The sequence below is a fragment of the Protomyctophum bolini genome, assembly GCF_963924005.1.
Source record: "Protomyctophum bolini genome assembly, chromosome: 17".
Classification (NCBI taxonomy): Eukaryota; Metazoa; Chordata; class Actinopteri; order Myctophiformes; family Myctophidae; genus Protomyctophum; species Protomyctophum bolini.
Window position 1 is genome coordinate 28,443,276 of NC_137878.1, and position 23,834 is coordinate 28,467,109.

At 40.1% G+C, this 23,834-nt stretch overlaps 5 protein-coding genes across 6 annotated transcripts in view; 3 read left to right on the forward strand and 2 right to left on the reverse strand.

The window, feature by feature from the left end:
- The window catches only part of krit1 (KRIT1 ankyrin repeat containing), an 8,388-nt gene extending 6,321 nt beyond the window's left edge, over nucleotides 1–2,067 (reverse strand). Inside the window, exons 1-5 of the mRNA XM_080787769.1 lie at nucleotides 1,884–2,067; nucleotides 903–1,070; nucleotides 595–751; nucleotides 336–428; nucleotides 120–249 (exon numbers count right to left, since the gene is read on the reverse strand). Of these exons, the coding sequence (XP_080643895.1) occupies nucleotides 120–249; nucleotides 336–428; nucleotides 595–751; nucleotides 903–1,004 (482 nt within the window). The 5' untranslated portion in view covers nucleotides 1,005–1,070; nucleotides 1,884–2,067. The remainder of the gene's footprint in view (nucleotides 1–119; nucleotides 250–335; nucleotides 429–594; nucleotides 752–902; nucleotides 1,071–1,883) is intronic.
- A 494-nt stretch (nucleotides 2,068–2,561) lies between these two features.
- LOC308331512 (protein rapunzel-like) lies at nucleotides 2,562–6,092 on the reverse strand. Its single transcript, XM_080786976.1, has 2 exons — nucleotides 6,023–6,092; nucleotides 2,562–3,689 (listed from the first exon to the last, which is right to left on the reverse strand). The coding sequence occupies exon 2, from the start codon at nucleotides 3,622–3,624 to the stop codon at nucleotides 2,935–2,937; it is 690 nt and encodes a 229-aa protein (XP_080643102.1). The 5' UTR covers nucleotides 3,625–3,689; nucleotides 6,023–6,092; the 3' UTR covers nucleotides 2,562–2,934.
- Nucleotides 6,093–10,802: 4,710 nt separating this feature from the next.
- Nucleotides 10,803–12,712, forward strand: LOC308331694 (1-phosphatidylinositol phosphodiesterase; the record flags this gene model as incomplete). Its single annotated transcript, XM_080787185.1, has 3 exons — nucleotides 10,803–10,861; nucleotides 11,597–12,167; nucleotides 12,446–12,712. 3 exons carry the CDS (start codon nucleotides 10,803–10,805, stop codon nucleotides 12,710–12,712), a joined length of 897 nt encoding a protein of 298 aa, XP_080643311.1.
- A 919-nt stretch (nucleotides 12,713–13,631) lies between these two features.
- LOC308331999 (transmembrane protein 272-like) lies at nucleotides 13,632–15,670 on the forward strand. Of its 2 annotated transcripts, XM_080787580.1 has the most exons (5): nucleotides 13,632–13,703; nucleotides 13,814–13,875; nucleotides 14,354–14,404; nucleotides 14,505–14,699; nucleotides 15,003–15,670. In XM_080787580.1, the coding sequence occupies exons 2-5, from the start codon at nucleotides 13,827–13,829 to the stop codon at nucleotides 15,278–15,280; spliced, it is 573 nt and encodes a 190-aa protein (XP_080643706.1). In that variant the 5' UTR covers nucleotides 13,632–13,703; nucleotides 13,814–13,826; the 3' UTR covers nucleotides 15,281–15,670. The 2 variants fall into 2 exon arrangements, with proteins under 2 accessions (XP_080643706.1, XP_080643707.1); XM_080787581.1 differs by lacking the exon at nucleotides 13,632–13,703 and having other exon boundaries at nucleotides 13,732–13,875.
- A 1,267-nt stretch (nucleotides 15,671–16,937) lies between these two features.
- On the forward strand, nucleotides 16,938–23,767 carry mrpl9 (mitochondrial ribosomal protein L9). The gene is made up of 7 exons (XM_080786799.1): nucleotides 16,938–17,236; nucleotides 17,855–18,020; nucleotides 19,058–19,182; nucleotides 19,420–19,473; nucleotides 19,609–19,713; nucleotides 19,878–19,961; nucleotides 20,711–23,767. Exons 1-7 carry the CDS (start codon nucleotides 17,153–17,155, stop codon nucleotides 21,233–21,235), a joined length of 1,143 nt encoding a protein of 380 aa, XP_080642925.1. The 5' UTR covers nucleotides 16,938–17,152; the 3' UTR covers nucleotides 21,236–23,767.
- The last annotated feature ends 67 nt before the right edge of the window (nucleotides 23,768–23,834 follow it).

Genomic DNA, 23,834 nt, shown 5'->3' on the forward strand with positions numbered 1-23,834 from the left:
AACATATGTGCCTATAATGTCATGCCCAAAATAGGGACGCCACGGTTGGGAGTGGTCAAACAATAATTATATATTGTGCAGCATTATGCTTTTTGGGGGAAATAAAGACCTGTCCTTACTTGTCTAGGGCAAGAAGCATTTTGGAGGTGATGGGAGAGAAGTGGGCACTGGTCTCACTACATACTCGCATGATATCCTGAAAGCAGTAGAAAGTGGGGCTTCCAGCATTGCAGATCTGTTTGCTGTTGTCTGTCCATAAAAATAGAAATACAGCATAAGTGACAAAGAACAGTATCTAAGGAATTAATTAAACAAGGCTTTTGTTGCCAACTTACCTCTAACACTGACCGGTACAATAAAAAGAGAGGCTTGTTTTCCTTCATTGTCACCATCCAAGGGGAATTTCTTCATATGCACCACACGCTTCCCTGGACCAAAACATCGCATTTTATGGATATGTGTGTGGTTGTTCTAAATGTAACAAATGCATATTACCCGAGGCAAAAATAATGAATAAGATCCCAATATAATTTGTATAAAATAGTATCTGAATTATATCATTTGGTACAAATGCTAAAAAAGTGAAACATTCACCGATGAAGCCCTGGTTATTGGATATGGGTTTGGTTGTTTCATCAACAAAATCCAGAATGGATCTAGCCTTATCCCCCTCGGCTTGGATCTTCGTAGCTAGTAGGACCCTCTTTTTTTTCTTCTCTTTTCCTTCCAAAGGAACTTCTATTAACATGATCTGAATGAGAACAAGAACAGTTGCCAGCACTACATACATGATAATTAATAGCATGCTACAGTATTGCTTATTTGTGTGAAACCGTTTACTCATGTTAAGTATTTGTGAGAAGAAGATGGCAATTATAGAGAGCAGATATATGCATATTTACCTCATATGCTTTAGCCCGGTATTCTTTTGAGCTCAAACTGACTTGATTCTTTGGGCGAATGACAGCAACGAACACATCTTCGAGGTTGTCCTGGTTGCCCATTTTTTTGGCTTGTCGCTAGTTCCATCAAAACATCTTATAGAAGGACCAAACACTGGATCTGCATGCCTGAAATAATTATAAGAATCAAAATCTGAGTAATATTGGCCAAGTAGGTTGACTAGGTTCATATGTGATGAATTTGACTCTGTGCATTGCAATATATAAACTATTCCACAGACAGACCAATTATAAATATAGCAATAATATAACATTAAACATGTATTCTAGCCTCCTATATAATATATTAGATAGGTAGGCTACATACAGTGTGCAAATAGCAAAACAAGAAGTTATGACTTGACTATGAATTAAGTTGAGTGCACACCATAGACTGTAAAAGGTGCACACACGCCACACAGTGACAGCATAGTATTAATAGGCTACCAGTAGGCTATTTTAGATCATCAGGATAAATGCTTCAACTTTCTGTTTTCGTAAGTTATAGGCTATTATTATAAATTGACAGGTTGGTGCATGGTTTACTTTAGACTACTGAACATAGCAGACAATGATTAACGTTAACTTACCCCGTCAAAAGTAATCTGATAATTTGACTACGGTATTTGTCTGACTATTGGCCTGTAACTAATGAACCAAGTAAAATGTAATAATGTAGTTTATAATGTGTGAATAACATAGTCCTTCAGAAATTCATTTGAGGTGGCTACTTCGTCACGCCCCGGAAACCAACAAACTGTTGCCTTTCTCGAAAGAACAGTTACTCTACACGTACAAGTGTAGAATAACGTTACATACTGTACCATTTTGTCTTAATAGTACTGTGACTTCTATTGAAATCGTAACTTTTAAGCGCCGCATAACGTTTTTAGATGAATGACAGGATCATTGTCGCGTGTAAGCAGTTCAAAGTAAACTCACCTAAAATTATTTCTTTCCACCAACGTGTGATGTATATGTAGAGTCGTTCTTCATTCTCCTATAAACACGATGCTGCGCAACCATGTCTATACATACTGGTCAACTTTGAATAATTATGAACAATGTGGTTGAGTTTCTTTCCGTTTCTTGCCGTTAACATTGGGCAGGGTTGCTGCCGACAACACCAACACCAAAACGAATAGAAGCGAAACAGACAAGAAGAGTCACATTACGTTCACTGTTGACAACAGAGGACTCTGGTGGCGGGGTGGACTCAGTGCGTATAACATCTTTACAGTCAAATGATTTATACAGACTAGAGACCAATAAACATCATGGATGAAATGAATGTACAAATGTGTTCGCTTTAATTAGTTACCATGCGTCATAAGTAGCAGCCTATAATTATAAGATGAAACCTGTTTACTGCCAAAAAATGACCCTCCTACACTGCTGTATGCTTTTTCAAAGTTTGTTTAATAATAAAAGGAGTCCGAGACTGTGTTTTCAACATTCAGAGTTATCCTTAATGAGATCATATCAGATATATTTTCATAGGCTTTTTGATTATACCATTTCAAATACTGAAGTATAGTGTCATTAGTGTGGTACTTTATCTTTATCAACCTTTTGAAGCTGTACATAAACGCTCACAGAGAAATAATGAATCAATAATTTTGATATTTTTTTATTCAATAGAATAGATTATATAAAATATTGCATTTATATCAGCATTTATTGGCAGGTGCAACTTACAAACTTAAGTGGTTTCCTTAAAACAAGTATAGCACAAAATCCAGAATAACGTAGGCCTACTTAAAAGAAATATTTAAAGAAATATTTGCAATGTATGTGCCCGAACAAAGAAAAAGGTAACATCAGATTGTATTACATCATTTGGTTTCTTTCATTGGTCCACGACAGAGTAAACAGTAGATACTGAGAGAGATTTATATACTTCACTATATCTAAAACATAAACCCTGCAGTAAATATCGCGAAAGGGAGGACCACACCCCTTCGTCTACTCCAGCCCCGTCTACAGCTCAGGTTTAGGTGGAGCTGTCCTCTTTGCACTGACTCAGCACTTCCAGCATTTTGTTCTGGATAGCCTCCACCCTCTTGCCCCACTTCTCCCTAACCTCGTCTTCATCGTCCTCAGTAACCGCCGTGTAGGCCATGAGGGCAATGAGGCCGATCTGGAAGAGGTGGCCCAGGTGGGAGCAGCGGTGTTCCATGATCTTTCGGTCACCCTCACAGTGGTCCAGGAACACCTTCAGTAGGGGCCTCCCGAACACCGTTCCGGTCCCCATTACACCGCGGTAGTACACGTCGAGACTCAGGTCGGTCTTGTCCTTCTCATAAATGCTTGCATACTCCTCCATGTGTTCCTGGGCATTCTCTGGATCTTTCTTCACGATCTTCACCATGTTGTTGAAGGCTTCATATTGGTGTTTGATGTACTCCTCATACTTGCCGAAGGTCTGGTTTACCTCATCGATGCGGATCTGCCGCAGGCACTGGCGGTTCTGTTCAGAAATGCTTGTGAGCTTGCTGTGGACTTCTTGGAAGTCCTTGTCGCAAGCGTGTGCCTCCTCACTCCCCATGCCCTTGCGGACCAACCCGATCAGAGAGGAGACGATTCCAAACATGGGGTCGATGGAGGATGCAAAGGAGGTCGCCTTCTCCACACAGTTCAACACCTTGACCGCAGTCTTCTTCACCTGTTCTGCGTTAGCCATGGCTGCTGCTTATGGCTCCTCGACCTCCCACGAAACCCCAACGTCCAGACAAATTAGTCAGGAGGCTGAAATGAGAGAGGTGTAGCGTAATGTGAGTCTTTAGGAATATTGCACTTGTGCAAGAAATTAAGGTGTACGTAATTGTGTGTGCATAAGTCAAATTTTTAACCGTTTAAAGGATTGCTTTCTGTGGTATACTAATTTACTATCCTAGGGTTAATTACAGTATAGTGTTCCCAGGGAAACCCAGGTTACCTCTCAAATTGCAGAGCCAACAATTGTGTGACAGGGTCTGCACCAAACTATTTGCAAAAGGAGTCACTTTACATGCCGATTCTTAACAGCAGGGGAGAGGAGAGCAAGGCAATACAGCTTATAGGTCTGCTGTCTCTGGTCGTATGAACTATGAATGAAGTACTCTATTAAAATTAAGTAATCAATAGGCCTAATGAGTGTTATTGTAATATGAAAGGGTTATACTTATAATGTTAACCTTTTGAATAATCGGAAGGAATGTGGACATTAAGGTGAAAAGGAAGATATCTGAGTAATTGGTTTGTGCATAGGCAATAGTCTTACTTAATGCATACTTCCCCAATAAAGTGAGTAGCTGGTTCATAAAAACCAAGGCATCAGTTACTGTTGGAGCCAAAATGCTTTTCTATTTATTTTGTTTCGTTTTACCTTGATGACAATGAATTTGATGTCATTCTAATCACAGTGGGTGGCCTCAAAATATACCTCATGGTGCAGATTAGAGGTGTGGCATTATTACTCACCATGGCAACCACCACAGGGGGTGGTTACATATTTATACATGGTAGTGACTCATGAGTGATGTGACCCAGGTGTGCAAGGGGAAAAGCCAAACCGTTTTTGAATGCGAGTTTGCCATGATGCAGGTCGGCGTTCAATGCCTTTTGTATTAGAATTCTGACTGATGGAAAGAATGCTTAGGATCAATAAATGGATTGACATATCTGACATGACAATTCTCTGGACATTGAATTACTCAAGCACGCATCTAAACTCGACTCAACCTGCAGTTGCCCCTTGCAATGTATAGCTACAGGTAAAGGCTCTACAGTTGCTCTTGTTATTTTTCATTGACCTATACTCAGGTTAAGCGGGAGGGAGGCTAGTAGGCTACTTTCACTGTATAACATAACATATTGACAGCAGGTTGCATACACGCTAACCCCTGATTTGTTAATTTAGGCTATATAATTTAGAGCTAATATTTCATAAATAATTTACACTTCGACTTAATTAAGGTAAGGTAACTCATAATCTACAACACTGAGATGTTAGATAAATGTCTAACATCTCAAATACCTACTGACTTAGGCCTGTTTGTCTGCAACATCTACAGTATTAAATCAAAAACAAAAAGCTGCCAGCAGCTACGCAGACACATAGCTGTCTCTTGTTGAATATAGAGTACAATTATGGATCTAGGCCCATATGACTCAATTCAATCAATCAATCAATGACCTAATGCAAGTATTATTTCTCCCTGGAAATAAAAACGTCTGGGTTTCCGAGGCTAAGTATGAAGTGACCTGAGTCCTGAGAGTAGGCTATTGTGTTAGTGTTAATGTAGAGTAGTAGCCTATTAGGAGAGTTACCCCAGAAATCAAAACAGAGGATTATTTTCATATGTTGAGTTGAGGGTAGGATGTGTGCTTGAGTGTATTATTACATAAGCAAATATGCATGTTAATACTATTTAGAAAATAATTATATTACACACATTAACTGTAATGAAGTATTGCTGTAGTCTATAGCGGGCAATAATTACTAACGTTTAGCTCACAAGCTGTAGGCTATACTAAACAGACAATTATAATTGTCCACTGTTAAAGCTATATCACCTATCAATCATCTGCTTGAAGGTTACACTGCAGGGGAAATATTGTCAGTGGGTGTGTCTAGCTAGTGTAACCTGAAAATGTAAATAAACATATCCTCAAAGAGAAATTGTGATGGATGTAAACCTGGCCTATAAGAAAGATATGACTAGGGAGGATAGTTTCTGGACACTGATACATTAAAACGCTCATTTGCATAGAGATTAACATAGAAACTATTTGTTTTAGTTCCTACAAGGCTTAAGGCCCATTATTATTAAATCCTTTTCAATACTTATTTGTTTTGGCCAGGTTGCTCTGCATTTCCTGATTTCCAAATCAGACAGTTATGCAGTTATGCACGAAAAATCGGGAAGACAAGCTACATGCGTTATTTGTTTTGACCATAATACTGCACACTCATTTCCTGATGATCTCGCATGTCTCATCTATCATTCATTTATGGTCTGCTATACATCTGTTCAAACCCAACACAGAATTCAGATAGCCCTTAGGTCACACATGCTGATGTCCATTTGTTTACTTACCCGAGATAAAACTGCTGAAAGATAGTCCTCTCAAAATCTGTCAGGCTTTCTTTTCCACCATTTTCCTCCTACTCGGACAAATATTAAAGACCAGCCCCTTTGTGCCATATAAGGTCATAGGAATGCTGTAAGCCGGCCGTACAACTGTGTTCCGCGCCTAAAAATAGCCGATCTACAAGGCCACAACGCGTCACATCGCGACGCGTTGTGGGCTTATAGATCGGCTATTTTCGGCACTGGACACCGTCGTACGACTGAGTATGTCAAGCAGTAGTGACTCATGTTTGCCTATTGCTGATTGGGTGGATGTTCTGGTTATTAAGTGTATACTGCGGCTGCGGCTGTAACCACAGACTGTATCCAAAGCAAAAGGCTTATCCTCTCATTGTTTCAGTTACCAAGGCAATCATCGCCACACCTTCAGAACCTGCGGGGGTGAGGATGAGGAAATATGTTTGAGGTCACCCATAGAACTTAAGGGCCAAAAGGACAGGGCTAGCAGCAGAGCTACTTGACAGCCATGTTTAAAGTTTCAGCATTGCATCCAATTGCATGTTTTTGTCCTTTCTTAGGCGTGATGGTGACCACCACGCCCAAGAAAAGACAACCGGTGCCTCCCATAAATATTTTAGCTATGGTCATGGCTTGTTGGATTTGAATGAGAAGAACCAATTGACTCTCATAAAACTCCTTGAGCAGAATGAGGCTAATGACTAATAAGCACAAGTTTAGTAACTATTTCCATCAGCATTTCTCATACTAAACAAAATGTCCTAAAAATCTATTAATACAACAAATAAGACACAAAATAAAGATATCAAAAATAGCACTGACGTTATACGGTATATTATTGATGGGATAAAGGAGATTTAAAACATTTGCAACATCTGCAGCAGCCTGTTGAAACTTTTGAACTTGAATATGTCAACCATCATCATTGGGGGGCCTCTTCTTGCTCCTCCACCGGTAGCCCACCAGCCGCCATGCACCACCAGGCACCACCAGCAGCTCCTCCGTCTTTCTCATGATTGTTGTCACCAGTGACACCACCATACGAAGCTCATTCTCATCCATGATGCAGCTGATGGAGGAGTCATCAGAAAACCTCTGAGTTAGCACATGCCCAAGTGAAGCGGATGTCGGCAGTGTAGAGGGTGAACAGGTAAGGTGGCATTGCTCTTCCAGGAGCTATGTTTCTGATAAGGCCTTTTTGATAAGACCTTATTCCATTAAAATCATATTGTGAACACACAATAAGACCATATTCCATTAAAATATTGTGAACACACAATAAGAGTGTTCACAATATGGGAAATTTATAAAGATTCATCTGACTGCTTTTTGTAGAAGGATGTTTAGCTTGCTGCATAGCCGGCACACGCAGTCACACATAAATGTGGTGAGGGCAGAAGAGGATACCAGGACACGCTTGTTGTGTAATTTTTTACACTATCATTGACTGATAGGAGAGAAACGTGGGAAAATAGTCATCTGCACACACACACGCACACACGGCACATAATGTATGTCAAAGTCATATTTACTATTGATAGTGTGTACATAGGCTACTGTATATCCATTCATAAATACTGTACATTGGAAATAGATTCATGCATGGATTCACTGGTGATGCACATTTATACATATTCATAGAATATATACACAATGTTAACTCAGCCAGACCCAGTGTGTATTTTGTTTAGCTGGTTTTGTTTTAGGCCTATATCTTTATTCCTATCTCTACAATCGTGCGTTCACACTTAATGTTGTGACAAGTTGTGAGCTTGTAGATCTGCAATTTTTTGCCAAATATATGGCAAATGTATGTCAAAGTCATATTTACTATTGATAGTGTGTACATAGGCTACTGTATATCCATTCATAAATACTGTACATTTGAAAATGGTCATCTGCACAAGTTTCCACAGATGTTACCTTTTATGCCCTATACTGGAAATGAAATTAATTTTGAATGTGATCCCTGTCACTGCTGTCAGCATGTTTCTACTTTATTACTTAACCTTTTGGTGAAGGTTTAATTTGTTATAATATATCTGGTAATATATATATCTTGTAATCAATTAAAACATTATTTATTAATATATAAAGCTAGATGATCACTCAAATATATATAAATATAAATAATAACAATTACCTATACTACTACTAATAACAATATTATCTTAAGTAGAATTAAGAGCAGTTGTACAGATATCCCAGGCAAAATAAATATTAGCAGGTTAAGGAACTTTTTTTTTAAAAGCCTTTAATGTAAGGTGGCTGCAAAGTTAAAAGGATGCAATACAGCATATTTAGACCACATACAGTAGCTGGTCTTCACATGGATATTATGATGTCCTTTTCAAATATACTGTATTTATTCCAATGCATGGGACATCTGTTTTCTTGTTTGGATATATCTTGGTTCATAATGTTCCAAGAGCATCAGATATTTTTATAATTTTCCAAATACTTTGTACTCACTCGAGCACCTGCGGTTGCTTGTTCTGCTGTTTAATTAATTATACAGAAAGGTTTTCAGGTAAAATGTTGCTAAATAAATTATAAGCTATGAACATCAAACCAACCAAACCAGTATCACCATTACAACTCTCATGTTCTTGAAAGTAGCATGGTAGTTATAATAAATAGATTGTATAACTCATTTTAATAGTGTGTGTGTTTGTGTGTGTGTGTGTGTGTGTGTGTGTGTGTGTGTGTGTGTGTGGTCATTATACGACGCATGTGTTTGTTGTGAGCTCGCTCAGCTGTGTATTCTGAAAGAGAATGGCCTGGCGTGATCAATTCAGAGAGCCCACCTCACCGCCCGCCCCAACCCTCTGACGTTGGACCTAGAGGCTTTACCATGGCATGTGCTACATCAACATCCCAGGTCAGTGTGCTGGCTCTGACAGTTCATCTCTGTCCCCCCTCTCTCTCTCTCCTGCTCCTCTCCCTCAGTCTCTAACTCCGTCCGGACCTTCCGGCTGAGGACACCTACCAACCGGCTTCAGGTAAGACTGGACCTATAGGAAAACTTCAGGAGCTAGAAGAGCATTGTGTGGGACGACCTATTGGTTTTTATTTTCGGGAAATGCTCTGGAGGGGTGAGACGAGTTCACTCACACTCTCAGCCTGCATGGGCTCTGACCTTTGTTCCCACCTTTCCGATTGGGTGTTATGCTTTTGGGATTGGAAATGTTTTCTGTGCAACATGTGGGTTATCATAATGTGAGAATCACTTGGACTGGGTATTCACATTTTATATTGTTCATATTCCAACCCGTCAGTAATGGCGTGTCAAATTCAAAAGAAACAATTATGTAAAAATGTCTGCTGTGAAAAAGGTCCAAGAACTATTGAAATGAGATGGGGGTGTTTATTTACCAAGCTTATGTAAGGTTTCCGCAAAGTAAATGATTTGTATATCATGTAGTGGAAAATGCATTGGGTCTACTCCAGTTTTTATGGAATGGGAATCGGGCTCGGCAAGCCAAACTTCAGCTCCCACTGGAAAAAGGGGACTGGGACTTCCCAATTTATTGATCTATCACTATGCCTTTAGTACAAGCTCACACTCTTCCACCTCTTACCGGTTTATCCACAAAAAAGTCTCCCCGGGCTTTACAAGAAACATGGAAAACAATATGTCAAAATTTCAAAACAAAACAAAAACCTCAACTCAGGAATTCTTACTTTGGGCCACTTTTACAAAGAAGAGACCTTGTTACAGAATTTGGCCTTCCCAGATCTACATTCTGGCAATATTTGCAATTAATGCACTTACTATGTGGAGTATTTGGTGCACCCAGAACTCCAGGGCACGAGGCCTCATTTTACTATTCTAACATCTTCATTGAAAACACCATGGTATCTGTGTCGAAAACATCATGGGAGAGAAATTTTAAGGACACAGATGAGTGTTGGAAGTGCAAGGACCCATCATCGGTGGACACCCTAGTTCACAGCTCACGGTCATAATTGTATCTTAGAAACGGTTGATTTTCCCTTCTGCCCTAGGCTTTATATACTGGGTGACCCAAAGCAGGTTGCTCATTGTGATTATGTAGATTTCATCCTCACGATGATTTTGAAAGCGACGGGGAGTCCCTCGTTTCAAGAGTGGTTTGTGGAGATTGGCAGGGTTGTGGCATAATAAATGGCATATAGGAGGTCTGACAGACTGGATAAATATATCTGTAAATGGGGAGGATATAGAATGCATACTGCAGAGATCCCAATGTGGTGTGAGTGCAACATACTTCTTTTTGTCTTTTGTCTTTGTCTTTGGATATAGTGTAAATTAAATATTACCCAGGTTCAAATGGCATTGTATTACTTTCTTCTCCTTTTCTTTTTTATTGTTTTTTTATTGTAGTGTAGTGTAGTGTAGTGTAGTGTAGTGTAGTGTAGTGTAGTGTAGTGTAGTGTAGTGTAGTGTAGTGTAGTGTAGTGTATTTTATTTTATTTTATTGTCTGTATTCTATTATCTTTTCTGTAAAAGTTTGTTAGTTTTCGTGTATTGTATTTACTTTTAGTTTAATTTTATTTGTTTGTGGCATATGAATATTTATTTGTTATCTTAATTGTTTGTATGATTCTTTTATTTACATTCTCAGGCATTACTTTGTGCTTAAACTGAAAAAAGCAATACAACTTTGAATCATAAAAAAAGAAAATGCCTTAAAAAGATAATTTCTGATGGAATTATAAATGTTGTGTTGTTTGCTTTGCTTTGATTACAGATCCTGTCATCATAACTGGGATATAATCAGGAATGATGAACGGCACACAACAAGCTCCCGTGAAAACATTATTTGAACTGATGCTCCTTGCAGGGTGAGTATATTGAATCAGCTAAAGTATAAATATATCATCACGAGTAGGCAAGTAATTTTGGTCTCGGGTCAATTTGTTTCTAAGCATTAGATGGCGGGCCAGAAGACTCATTTAAGAAATTGAACTCGCCACAGACAAGTTTTGTCACTGTATACAGTATATTCCCACATAAAATCTGTCCTCCTAATCCGCCCATCCTAATTATTAGTAGGAGTGAGTGTTTTTATATTTTGACACTTGTTTTGGTAATGTATTGTGCCTTTGAATTGAATTGAATTGAATCGAATTGGGTGCTATAAAAGACATATTATGTCTCTGCGTGTGTTATAAATTATCATCTATCATCTGCCCTGCAACCACATTTCACATACTCAAGGCTGTGAGGTCAGTGGAAAAAGTCCACCCGGCTCTGTATAAACAAATGCAAGGATACTTGTATCATCAATATACACATGTTGTTTTATTTAGCAGTAGAGAGGTGTCCAAACCAATGCAAATATAGAGTTGTTCCTTCTCTGAACACAGGCGTACTGCTAAGGTGGCAATTTGAATCACTCGCGAGGGCCCATTCCCTTCCCAGCACATCTCTGGAGGGACCACCCCGTTTGTCAGGCCAGATAACAGTATTATCACTAGCAGGCCTGTTGCCTAGGCAATGCCTACCACTGCAGCTGTTTATAGATGACTTTACCTCCATGTACTGTATCCTGCTGAACCATGTTTTTTTCTTTTTAGAGCTATCGTTCTGGGTGACGGTGCCATACAGAGACCCGACTACGATGACACATCCAGCCCTGAGTTCATCAACTCCTCCTGGATGGCAGGCATCCCTGACAGCCTCCCGTTATCTGAAGTGAACATGCCTGGAACTCACAACACCATGGCGCTGCATGGCGGGCACATTGCTGAATGCCAGTCCTGGGCCCTGGCGTCTCAGCTTCGTGCCGGTGTCCGTTTCCTTGACATCCGTGTGCGCCATGTTAAGGGGAACCTGACCATCCATCACGGTGTGTCCTACCAGCGGGCACACTTTGGCCAGGTGCTAGAGGGAGTACTCGACTTCCTCAATGAGTACTCAACGGAAACGGTGGTGATGCGCCTGAGGGAGGAGTTCAGTGAGACCTATGACATCTATGGTGCTGTGGTGAACTACATCCACCGCTACGCTCACTGGGATCTGCTGTGGCACAGCCGTCAAATGCCCACCATGGGCCAGGCACGGGGAAGGCTCATTGTCCTGCAAGACTTTGCCGGGCCAGATTTGGGAATGCGCTACCGTTCCCTGGACATCATGGATAACTGGAGTGTAGGCATACGTTCTAAAAGCCTCATTGACAGTTAATTCCTCAGTGTTAATTTAACCCTGAGAGTTCACAAATGGGCCCATTTAGTTCCGCTGTACACTCATAATTAAATTAACACTCTGGATTATGCAGTGCAGATTTTTCTGTTGAAAATCACTTATTTGTGAGACAAAGTATAGCCTAAATGAGACATAACTGTATGGTAATATATATTCATTATTGCCTGGAAAACAGATGTTTAGAGATGATTACTATTACTAAGCTGTTTGTCCCCCTGCAGGTACCCACACTGCTGCATGTGGAAGAGAAATGGCGAGGTGTGCATGAGCACCTAGAAGCTGCGCCCGAGGGAAACAAAGCTCAGATGTTTCTCACCTTTGCCAGTGGAGCCGGTGTCTTCACCTACCCCAGTGCCATTGCACAGCGTATCAATCGCAGACTTTTTGACTACTTGGATGCCAAGATGGGTCAGAAACAACGCATTGGAATCATTACCATGGACTACCCTGCTGCTCCTCTCCTTCAAATGATCATTGACTTCAACTGAGAAAGGATACTGTAGTCTTATTTATACTCGGTAGTACGACTGTGTCGCAAAGCGGCAAGCTTGTGCAAAAGAGAATAAATTAAGCGTAACCCAATTCACAGCAAGGCTGAGAACTATGTACATTGTTCACTGATAAGTCTGATCAAACAATTATTTTTATATTGTTTGTGGTGTTTTTATTCCCAACTTCTCATATTAGCCAAGTTATTTCCACATTGGAGACTGTAAATAAGACAATGGGACCCACCATCATTCTTTTAACCCACGATAACAAAACCAAATGATTCTATAAAGGAAACAGAGCTATGTTGTAAACATTTCTAGTAAAGTTGTCAGTTTTAGTTCCTGGTGAAATACATTACTACAAAAGTGCATAGAGGAGCACTACCTGGTGGGAGAGATGTGCTCTTCGGCTGGAGAAAATCAGTAGACAAAGAAAAGCACAAATAACAATAAACAAAAACCTACCTGTCAGAGTTACCATTATAATGCCTTTATTTAAATAAACACGTTCAAGGTTTAAAAAGAAAGAAAGAAAAAAAACTGTATTGTACTTTATTTCAGCAAAAACAGCTTTGTTTGGTATACAGTACACCTTTTTCATAGCAAAAATATCAAAGACGTTGTGCAAATTTATAAAAACAAAACCATAAAAAAGAACAGAACATGAAGAGAGATAGAGAGATAACAGAACAAATTAATGTGAATGGAAATGATGTTGAGGGATTTATTGAATTGGATTCATGCAAACGGAATGTATAAAATAAATAGGGAATATAATAATATTCTAAGTGACAAGAGTAGCACACAGAAGTCTTGCAAAAATAATTTGGCAAGTGGTCATGTCACATCATGTGTCCTAACATCCGGCCTGAAAACTAGAGGATGTTGCGAAGTTGACTTGCTGATTGCAATCAGTAGCTGAATGCCCATGCATGCTGTACCCTCAACGAACATAAAATATAAGGTTTCCATCCTGGAAAGCGCACAGGTGACATTTGTGTGTTTATCTTCTTGGTATGTCACTCTTTTAAAGTGGTCTGCTACTACTGCTGCTGCAGCTACTCTTGTCACCATTGTGTTCTACTTGCTTTACTCCAGGCAGACATTGAAGATGGACTCCCAGTCCCAACCACGACATCCAGTACTGATAGCAATAGGAGGTTTGTTCTTAATTTTCTTTCTGCTATGTTTATCCCCATTCTTTGGAGCTGAGTGATTGTGTTGATGCAACACACTCCATATTTGGACGTATAGCGGGACAGACAGACAGACAGACAGACAGACAGACAGACAGACAGACAGACAGACAGACAGACAGACACACACACACAGACATGATCTGCTAGGTCTCATAGTAAGTGCTCACTGCGTTCGCAACTACATATTGACGTTACACCATCTCTTCCCAAAATACTTTATTTTGATGAGAAAATAAGAACATAATTTGTGCCATTCTCTATATAACCTAGAGAACTAATTATTATATATTATTATATAGTAGTATATAAGTAATAAAATGGTAGAAAATAAGTGATAGTAAACATTTCTGACAAGTACCATGCTATCTAAATAACACCTGGCTCTGCCGCTCTGATTGTTGTATTTAACCCTATGTCCCACTCTCCTTACCTCTTACAGTTGTGGTGAATATCATTATATTGATGGTTATGATCACAGCCATTGGATTTGGTAGGTTTATTTCTTCCCAAGCACTGTAAAACAAAATCTCTTTTTCTTCATGTTTCCTTGTATTCGTAATATTCTAAATATCTCCTGCAATATCTCTTAGGGATCAGGCATTTGAATAACTGTCCTGTGCAACCATACATCCCTATCTACCTGACTGTGGCTGGAGTGTCCACCACCATCTGTATCGTTCTGAGCCACTGCATCAAATACTCAAGGCTGCAAGGCACTGTTAGCATTCTGTGTTCGTCTCTCATCACTGTCCTTTACCTCTTCAACTTTGGCTGGTTCATCTCAGGTGAGAGAGGGAGGGAAAGTACGAACGTAAAGAGATTCAAATAGTCTTTTCCTATTTAGGTTTCTGAAGCAATAACTGTTTATGCAGTACAATTCTCACTATATTATTGTAATCTGTTTATTTGGTGCTTGATTGTATTTGATTCACTGAAAAAAGGCATAGTATTGTTTTCATATCGAAGGCAAATCGACTTTACTTCATTTTATATCACATCATTGCATGGTGATGCCAAACCTGGAATGTAATCCACAAGGACTGTAAAGTTATTTGCATGTTATGACGAACTTCTGTTTGTACTTCTAGGCACTGTGTGGGTATTTGCCATATATCCTCCCAACTACCTCCCGTCAACCGGGGATGATGGACACTGCCAGAAAACTGTCTACCAATTTGCATTATTTTTAATTAGCCTGTGGTGGCTACTCTGGATTGGAATGCTCATTGGCGGTATCTGCTTTCTTTTCTTCATCTGTGCTATGAGTGTCAAGACACGCCATTTGTCACATATGTACAAGAACAATCACAATGATCTGTTGCTCCCTTATGGAGCAACAGATGATTCTCAGGGCAACAGTGCTTGAGTCAGTTGGCCCTAAAGGCTGCTTTGAAATGGTAAGGTTGTTGGTTTGTAGTGCAGCCTGGGCCAAAAATGTGTTTATTATTATGATCCGAAACAGTCTAGAATTTCAGCTACAGTACCAATCAAATACAAAAAAAAAAGAAAAAAAGACAGATGACAATTATGACACTGTGCTACCTACTTTGTAGTGTGTTGTAGTAGTGGCAGAGGGTGGTCCTTGTAGTTGCTGCAAAACAGGAAGTAAAACTTTTCCATATGTCAACACTCAACAGCCGTTACCAGTTTGTCTCATTTTCTAAAAACGTGTTGAAATTTAGCATACTTTACATGCAAAGTGCAATATTGCTGTATGCTGTAGACATGAAGTAGAGAGTGTATAATTATTGTCCCTGCCCTGACCACTGTGCATTTTTCTCATTGCTGTTCCCCGTGTAAAGGGTAAAGGCTGAGGGTAAAGTTATATCTATTATCTAGTGCATTTCTTTTTATAAAGAGGAAAAAGAAAAACACACAGGGGTCAGGGGTGAAATATGTGCCTGAGCAAATCGGCTGGGTATGTCTCTCGGTATGTCCAAACCAAGGGACCACTATTATTGGTGATGTAGGCCTATGGATGATGTACGATGATAAGAGAGCCCTTCACTTCACAGTTCACACAGGTGTGATTTTTTTCTTCTTTGTTTGTCAATACTATGAAAGTGTGAGCTTTAGATAAAGGTCAGACAGAATGCAAATAAATTTGTAGCAACCAAGAAGTAAAGCTGAGAAACAGGGAGAGACAGTTTGATAAGGTTTGGCTGCCCCTTGTCCATTACCTGAGTAGAAACAATTAATAGACAGGATACCATTGATATGGTTGACTGACTGACTGTACGCCATTTTCTTTTCAGATGTTTTCCATGAGCTTTCTATCATCTTATTATATAGTATGCAGTGTCACTGAGCAGTATGGGTGGGAGGGTTAAGGGTTTTCTTTCTCTTTTTTGTCTTGTTTATTTTTTCTTTCATTTTGTTTCATAAAAAAAGTATTTCATATCATAATGTTTGTAATAATTTATAATCTGTTCAATAAAAACATATTTGACAAAAAATAAGTAAAGCTATTTTTATTATTATTATTATTTGATAATATTAGCCTACTTGATTATAATTATTATCTGATAATATATTAGGCTATTATATTATATTTATGTCTGTCTGTTGCTACTATGATACCTCACCTCCGGGGATCAATCAATCAAAATCCATCCATCCATGTTTTGATGAATTGAAAATGGTTGTAGACAAGTTTTTGTAGCCTCGGTACCAAGGCGTTAACAGTTTTTGTATTGTCTTTGTGTTTTTGAAATGTACCCATTCTGTATAGTGTATACTAAATACATTTTCAATCAATCAATCAAATTTCAATTTGAAAGATTGCCTTTCAGTTGTGGTGGTATTTATTACCGTAGGAAGTCGATGCATGTGAATAACTGACACTGACTGACTGGCAGTTCCGAGGCGGTGGAAAGCCTGGTGAGGCGAGGTTAGACTGGCAGTGAATGGCATAGGCTCAGGCTGCCGAATCGTGCCGATTGAATCAGGGCAGGCATTAGTCAAGAATGCCTATTACATGTGACGGGTCCTTCTTCCGATTCGTGTTTCTGTCGCGGAAATGATGATGCTGTATTCGCCAGTCACTAGCTTTTCTTGTCCAACAAACAAACATGTTATGTTCTAAATGCGGGACGGGAATGAATGAGTCATGATTGTATCGTTACCGATGCACGTATGTTAATGTTATGTATGGTCTTGTACGTGTAGCTGACGTGTAGCTGACTGTGTAGCTGACTGTTTAAACGTGTAATTGAGCCGTCTTGGAAGTTGGACGAACATGTGGAGCTCCAGCCGCCGTGTCCTTCAGGACCTCGTAGCGCACCCTTCCCTCGTCAAGTCCTTCTCTGTCACATCATGCAGGGTGAGTTATGGTGTTTTATGAAAGCGATCAATTAAGTCCAAATTTAAAAAGGAAAAAGTACATTCTGGTGCAAACTATGCACGCTAGGCTAGCAATACATGTCACATGAGCAGCAGAGCCACCCCGAATGTCGATATGTCAAGATGTCTTAGATCACTAACCGCCAGTAAACCCTCTAAATTTAGTCAACTGGAACTTATTTCACTGTACTTGGACCGCTTTTTCCCGTCAACACCAAATCTCGTCGCCAAAAATAGCCGACCTACACAAGCTGGCAGTGTATCCACGGCTTGGGAAGCCGGCCGGCTTGTAGACTGGCCGTCTTCACTTGGCTACATATGAGCTTGTTTATCTGCTATTATTGGCTGATGTCCCTCCCCCGCTGGATGCTGGGGTTCAACTGTGGTTGTAGTGTTACGTTGGTTGGCATATTTCCATGATGAGATAGCTAGCAGCTAGCAAATTGGCTGTCCTGTCAGACAACCAAAGAATTGCATTCTGGTCTGGATAATATAATATTCACAGTTGTAAAATCCTAAGTGTTAATGTACACTCTCAGAGTCAACTTTATATCAGTATGTATTTGTATAACATCTGTGGGTGCTTCTATTTCCACAGAATACAATCATTGTAGAACGGTGGTGGCAGGTCCCATTGGCCCAAGAAGGTAGGCCGGCAACTTCAAGGTTGTACCCCCGAAGACATCGGATCTATAAATTGGTCGAGGACACCACACATTCACCAAAGGAGAAGATGGAGCTTATTCTGACACAGACTGTGCCCAGTGAGTATGATTTATTTTTTGGCAAATGATGCATCATACATAGGCTGGCTTATTCACAAATTACGTCACGCTAAAACCTGTCAATATGTCCGCCCGTCACGCCTTGTGAGTGTGACACGCTCCATATATGGCTGTCCGCATATATGAAAGATCATGACACTGACCTCTTCAAACCTTCCATATATGGGCATTCCCAGACCTTTTGTTTCAGAAGGGTGCTCTCAGGGCGTCTTACTGGTGTGTGTCTGTGTATGTAATATATGTGTGTGTGTGTGTGTGTGTGTGTGTGTGTGTGTTTGTGTGACACACAAACACAAAAGTAGATGTAAAATAATCAGACAAACTTATTTACTGCACAGTAGCTAAACCAAAAAGTTTGCTTTGGACGAATCTGTTGTGGAAGAGGCATTCTTGTTGCGTGCAGAACAACACAGCAACAGTACTGCAGTAGCCTACCTCAGCCATACAGCTAACGGCTGTGTAAGTGCTGCTTACTTGCTTACCGTGTATGAGAAGTTAACGTGCGCAAACGGTTAAAGCTGTTGTTGTGCAAAGTAGTAGCCAGTACTTGAATTGGGCAGGATACTTGACACGGTTACTGGCCCACTGCCAGTAAACCTAGACAACTCAGCACTGGGTACTTGGTGCGTCTTGGAAAGTCTCATGATCCGAGGTTAGGTGCGTCTTGTCTTGAATCTAGTGGGACCGTTCCGTTCCGTCCCTGCGTGTGCACATCAAAAGATTACTGGTACCACGGTGTGGTACTCCGTTCTATGTATGTGTGTACACGAAAGGGTTTACAGCAGTTGTCTGCATGTTTAAACCGTTTGTGTGACTAGAAAATGCTGTAAAAGTGTGCGTATTTGAAGCAATCAAACTTTTATTTCTTTTTATTATGTTTTGCATTACGGTGGTGGAATATTTTCCCCCCTGTGATCAATATATAATAAACACTTATTGATTGATTCAGTTAAGCTATTATCATTAATCAGTGTTACTCATTAGGATATGTCTTTTTATTTCCTTTGTATCAACAGAATTTGGTGGGCGAGGCGACACTGTGTCTGTGTTAAAGTCTGTAGGCCGAAACAAGCTTTTGCCCCAAGGCCTTGCAGTATATCCATCACCAGAGAACAAGGCTATGTTTGCTGAGGAGATGAGAGTGAGTGTTAACTTAATGCGTGTCATATGCCAGTATTTCACTATGCTCACGGAGCTGTATTGTACTCATGTTCGTCTTGCTGGGAAGTGGGACTGCGCATTAGTCCGACCTCGTGTTAGCCCGACATATGTGGGGCCACTGGGGGGCGGTTAAGACTCACCCTGACAAGCCGTCGGACTAATGACACAGACTCAGTCTTGCTGCTCTCCTGACTGGACTACTTGTCTTGATCTACAGCTTCTGCGTGAGGGGAAACCAGAGGAAAGACTGCAAACACGCACCGGACAATTGGTGAGCATTGGTACACATATTTAACCACTATTGCTTATATCAAAACATTCCGTCAGACAGTGCTTTAGTCATATGTATAAAAGGGTTTAAGAGAACCAGCAGTAGTTTGTCATCTTGCCTCATGTGTTTTTACAGACAGTGGGGTTCCTGAAACGCTCATCACTGAAGATCAATTCAATACCCCCCATGGCTGATTTTGAGCTCACCAAAAAAATTGTTTGCAGACAATTTTTGAAGAAGGTATGAATGTCTACACACACGTTGCATTTACTAAAAAGTATCAAAAGATGAAATTATTGTTATTATACATCAATTATCAAATAAGAGCATTATGGCTTCTTATTGGTTTTCTTTACGCTTCAAATTCTTGCCTTGCTTATTAATTCAATACAATCTTTCCTTAGCTGGGAGTTGTTGTGCCCCCTCATGCATTGAGACTTCCAGATGAGCCAATCAAGGAGTTGGGAGATTACTGGTGTGAAGTTACGGTAAGATTGAATTTATTTGCCCTGGCTAAGGTGGTGATAAAAGGACAGGGGTGGTCATCTTGTGCCAATTGCTCAGCTGCTTACCTTCCCTAGGCTAATGAATCGTCTCAAGCCATATCGGCTTCCCTAGGAAAAATTGTGTAGCTGACCAATCGGAGCAAGCTAAAGTCGATGACTCACCTGCAACACAGAGATTCACAGAAATATGAAACTTAGCGCATGCACCTCCACTCTGGTGATCAGGTGCAGGACAAATGGATCAGCATACCTATTGTTTATTTTCACATACAGTACAGCTGGTTGCAGCCTGAAATTATATTACTTCAAGCCTCCAACAAGTAATAATGTCAATCCTGTAGTCTATAAAGTGTGTGTGTGTTTATAAAACTCTGTTAGACTTAGTAGCAATATACTTGAATCTGTAGCACGCACTGCTGTTTGTTTTCTGTTTAGGGGAAAAGTTTAGATAACTAGATTGCAATTGATCTGCAATTGCCCATAGCCCCACAACAGAATCAGCAAGTGGCTTCCTATTTTTTTTAAAGATATGTTTTGCCTTTATTGATAGATACAAAGTAAGTTGACAGGAAACGGGAAGGAAGACACACAGCAAATTTTCGTCAGGATTGGGACCCGAACCGTGACACACTGTCATGCTGGATTACCAGCTGCATTGACTGCTAAGCCGGCCCAGGCCAGCAGGTGGCTTTCTGCTGAGATTATTCATTAGCATGTTCTCTATCTTGCAGGTTAACGGAATAGATACAGTGCGTGTCCCCATGTCCCTGATGCCGTATGAAGACAGATCAGTGAAGAAGGAACAGGAGATGCAGCCAGAAGTGGTGTCAACAGTAGAGGCAGATGAAGTCATGGTGAAGACAGTTTCTGGAGTGGAGGTGGACAGCGCTCCTGAAGCTGTGGAAGCTCTTAAAACTCCACTTGCTGAGTCTTCAGTCCTGTCAGAGGCCTCAGCTGCCCCACTGGTTGAAGCTGCAGATTCTCTTGAAACCCCACCTGTTGAGCCTTCAGTCCTGTCAGAGGCCTCAGCTGCCCTACCGGTTGAAGCTGCAGCTTCTCTTGAAACCCCACCTGTTGAGCCTTCAGTCCTGTCAGAGGCCCCACCTGTTGAAGCTGCAGCTTCTCTTGAAGCTCCACCTGTTGAGGCTTCAGTCCTGTCAGAGGCCTCGGCTGCTCCTCCTAAGGTTTCGGTTACTGCAGGGACAGCTACTAATGACCAAACAGTTCCGCCCAATGAAACCCCCAATAAGGACTAAAATGCACTTCAATGGAATTGTAAGACTTTGTAATTCCCTCTTTCTTTTGTATGTTCTCCCTGTATTGTGACCTCTGTGATTATGAGCTTATAAAAAATTAAAACAAAAACTAATTCAACTCGACTTTCCTGGAATGGTTTCACACTGTAAGAATGTGAACTTAGTTTCATGTTAGGGAGTACAACATCTTCATTAAGAATAACTTGTGGGATATGCTTATTTTCTATAGGGAGTAAGAAAAAACATACAGCAAGGAAATATTTTAATCATCAATTTTGACTTCACAACACACATAAGAAAAGCATAGGGTAAACAAAGTATCACCATCAGATTGAATAAAGCACCGATGTGGGATATCTCTGTGCCTCATACGTGTGCACCATACTTTAGGTGAATTTTTGTACTTTGTTACACAGACTTTTCCAAAAGTTAATAACATCACCTAACCAAGGATTCATGTTGCTATACATGTCATTAGATTGTACTGATGTTTGCCTATGTCTCTTGATTAAAACAGTGGTTTTCACATGACCTACTGTACCTAAAGAACTTAAGAAAATGTTGTATGACAAAAGGTTGCAGCTTCCTCAGAACCCTGACTTTAGAAATACTAGGAGAAATTGGGGGAAAACGGCTGCATGGGCTTTCTGATTGATGTATGATTTCAATTTCTGTGTTTGTTTTGTGATAAATTGCTTTTACAGCTTCACCCAACTGATGCATGATACATTCCCAGGCGCCACAAACCACTTGGCTATTGCCACCTATGTCAAGGGGGTGTAATAAAACAAGGTAAATACATTTCGAATATTACTATAACTTAAACTCAATTTTTGTCTCTAGCATCTTAATGGGGCTGCACTGCTGCAGCTGTGGGACGGATTGTTGTGCACTGCTTTGGTGACGTGAAATAAATGGCAAAACTGACTGAATTTTCAGTGCTCAAACCACTATGCGATGAGGTTGAACAGGGTCACATGTGCAGTGGGGTTAACCCATATGACAAATTCAGACAGGGCTGTATTCCCCCCCACCCATCATTGCATCTAATTCTAAAGACCAATTTATACTTTATTGTACAGTAACAAGTGTGGCCAGAAAGATGATCTACAAGCTCACAGCTCATGAGCCTGTAGCTCTATTTTGGCATACAACATATGACTTATGGAAACGATGTCCTATGATGCATAGGACATTGTTTTCATAAGTCATTACTAGAGTCATAATGGGGTGACATGACTGCATGCAGTAGAAATCTGGTTCATTCATCTACAGTACAATGCTCCCTGCATATCCTATACAGTATACACCTTCAGTGTGTAAAGCTAATATGAGTAATGTGTGGGTCAACAAACCACTGCTTTAACAAAGGGCCAGAGAGCTTGAATAGAATACATGTCATTGCCTCATTGACAAGCCATTTAAAAGTTGGTATGCTAAATGGGACAATATAAAACTCCCTTTAAAAGAGAAAAGCACAAATCTACACTGCTCTCCATAGCTGGAAAGAATGGCAGTGTTAATGCCACATTGCACAGTTTCTAACTCAAAATAGGCTTTTTGAGTATACTAAAAAAATCCATCTAACTGGAAGCAGGTACATCTGGCTAGCTCATCAGAGAAGCCAAGGAAGAGTTTGAGGTAAGGTCCTATCTTGCGCTGAACTGCCTTCAATAGAAGTTGATTTTAACTACATTTTCCATTCACATTTCAGAGGGCTTAACGTCACTGGAAACTTAATTTCTTCTCTTGACAATTGTGTACTAGTGGCGAGTAACCAAGCCAGGGTATTGAAAGTAGCCATAACTGGGGTTTACAAGAGATCCATGGAACCTGGATTATGCTGAATACTTATATACCTTTATTGAAAGGATAAGCCCCCATTTTAGAGGGGGTCCTCAGACCCCCTCTAAAATACTGCTAGCAGACAAAAACATACCTTTTCATGATACATATTTGGATCTTTGACCTTAACGTATTCGACCTGAGTGATTATGAAATACTTTCGGTTCCCCAGTAGCCATCCAAACAGCAATTAACAGTTAATTTACTGATAATACATCATAGTGTAATAGGACTTATATTTGCATGTTCTATATTTAACCTTGAAGCATAATGTGGATTAAAGGTTTATCAATTATGTGACATTACAATTGCTGTATGAATATTACTAAAGAACCAAACTATGTTCTTAGAAGATGCTCAGGCCGCAGACTTTTTTTGAGGGGCGCTAACCTCTCAAATGTCCAGCTTTTAGTGTGCGTGTAAACACAAACTTGTCCTAACAATACCATTGATAATGAATGGCCAGTTTTACGGCATTGTCCCAACACAAACATTGAGTGTTTGTGTAAACACCAATGATTGGCCAGAATGAGATGACGTATGAATATAAGAGCGCCCCTCACTTCACATGGATGTGATTCTTTTTAAATATATATATAATGAAAAGGTTTTGGGAAAATATTTCCAACTGATAGTAGAAAACATTAACCTCTCACACCCTGGCTATTGACCCCAGGCCTCTATACTAGGCCCCCCTCGTTTTTGCTCTACTCTAAATATCTTAGCTCACAAGAGCAAATAGTAGAGATCTACT

Coding starts and splice junctions, on each gene's coding strand:
- LOC308331512 (XM_080786976.1), bottom strand. CDS start 3,624: ATGGCTAACGCAGAACAGGTGAAGAAGACTGCGGTCAAGGTGTTGAAC.
- LOC308331999 (XM_080787580.1), top strand. CDS start 13,827: ATGGACTCCCAGTCCCAACCACGACATCCAGTACTGATAGCAATAGGA. Junction 13,876..14,353: donor AGTACTGATAGCAATAGGAG/GTTTGTTCTTAA, acceptor TACCTCTTACAG/TTGTGGTGAATATCATTATA. Junction 14,405..14,504: donor GATCACAGCCATTGGATTTG/GTAGGTTTATTT, acceptor AATATCTCTTAG/GGATCAGGCATTTGAATAAC.
- mrpl9 (XM_080786799.1), top strand. CDS start 17,153: ATGTGGAGCTCCAGCCGCCGTGTCCTTCAGGACCTCGTAGCGCACCCT. Junction 18,021..19,057: donor TCTGACACAGACTGTGCCCA/GTGAGTATGATT, acceptor TTGTATCAACAG/AATTTGGTGGGCGAGGCGAC. Junction 19,714..19,877: donor GCAGACAATTTTTGAAGAAG/GTATGAATGTCT, acceptor ATCTTTCCTTAG/CTGGGAGTTGTTGTGCCCCC.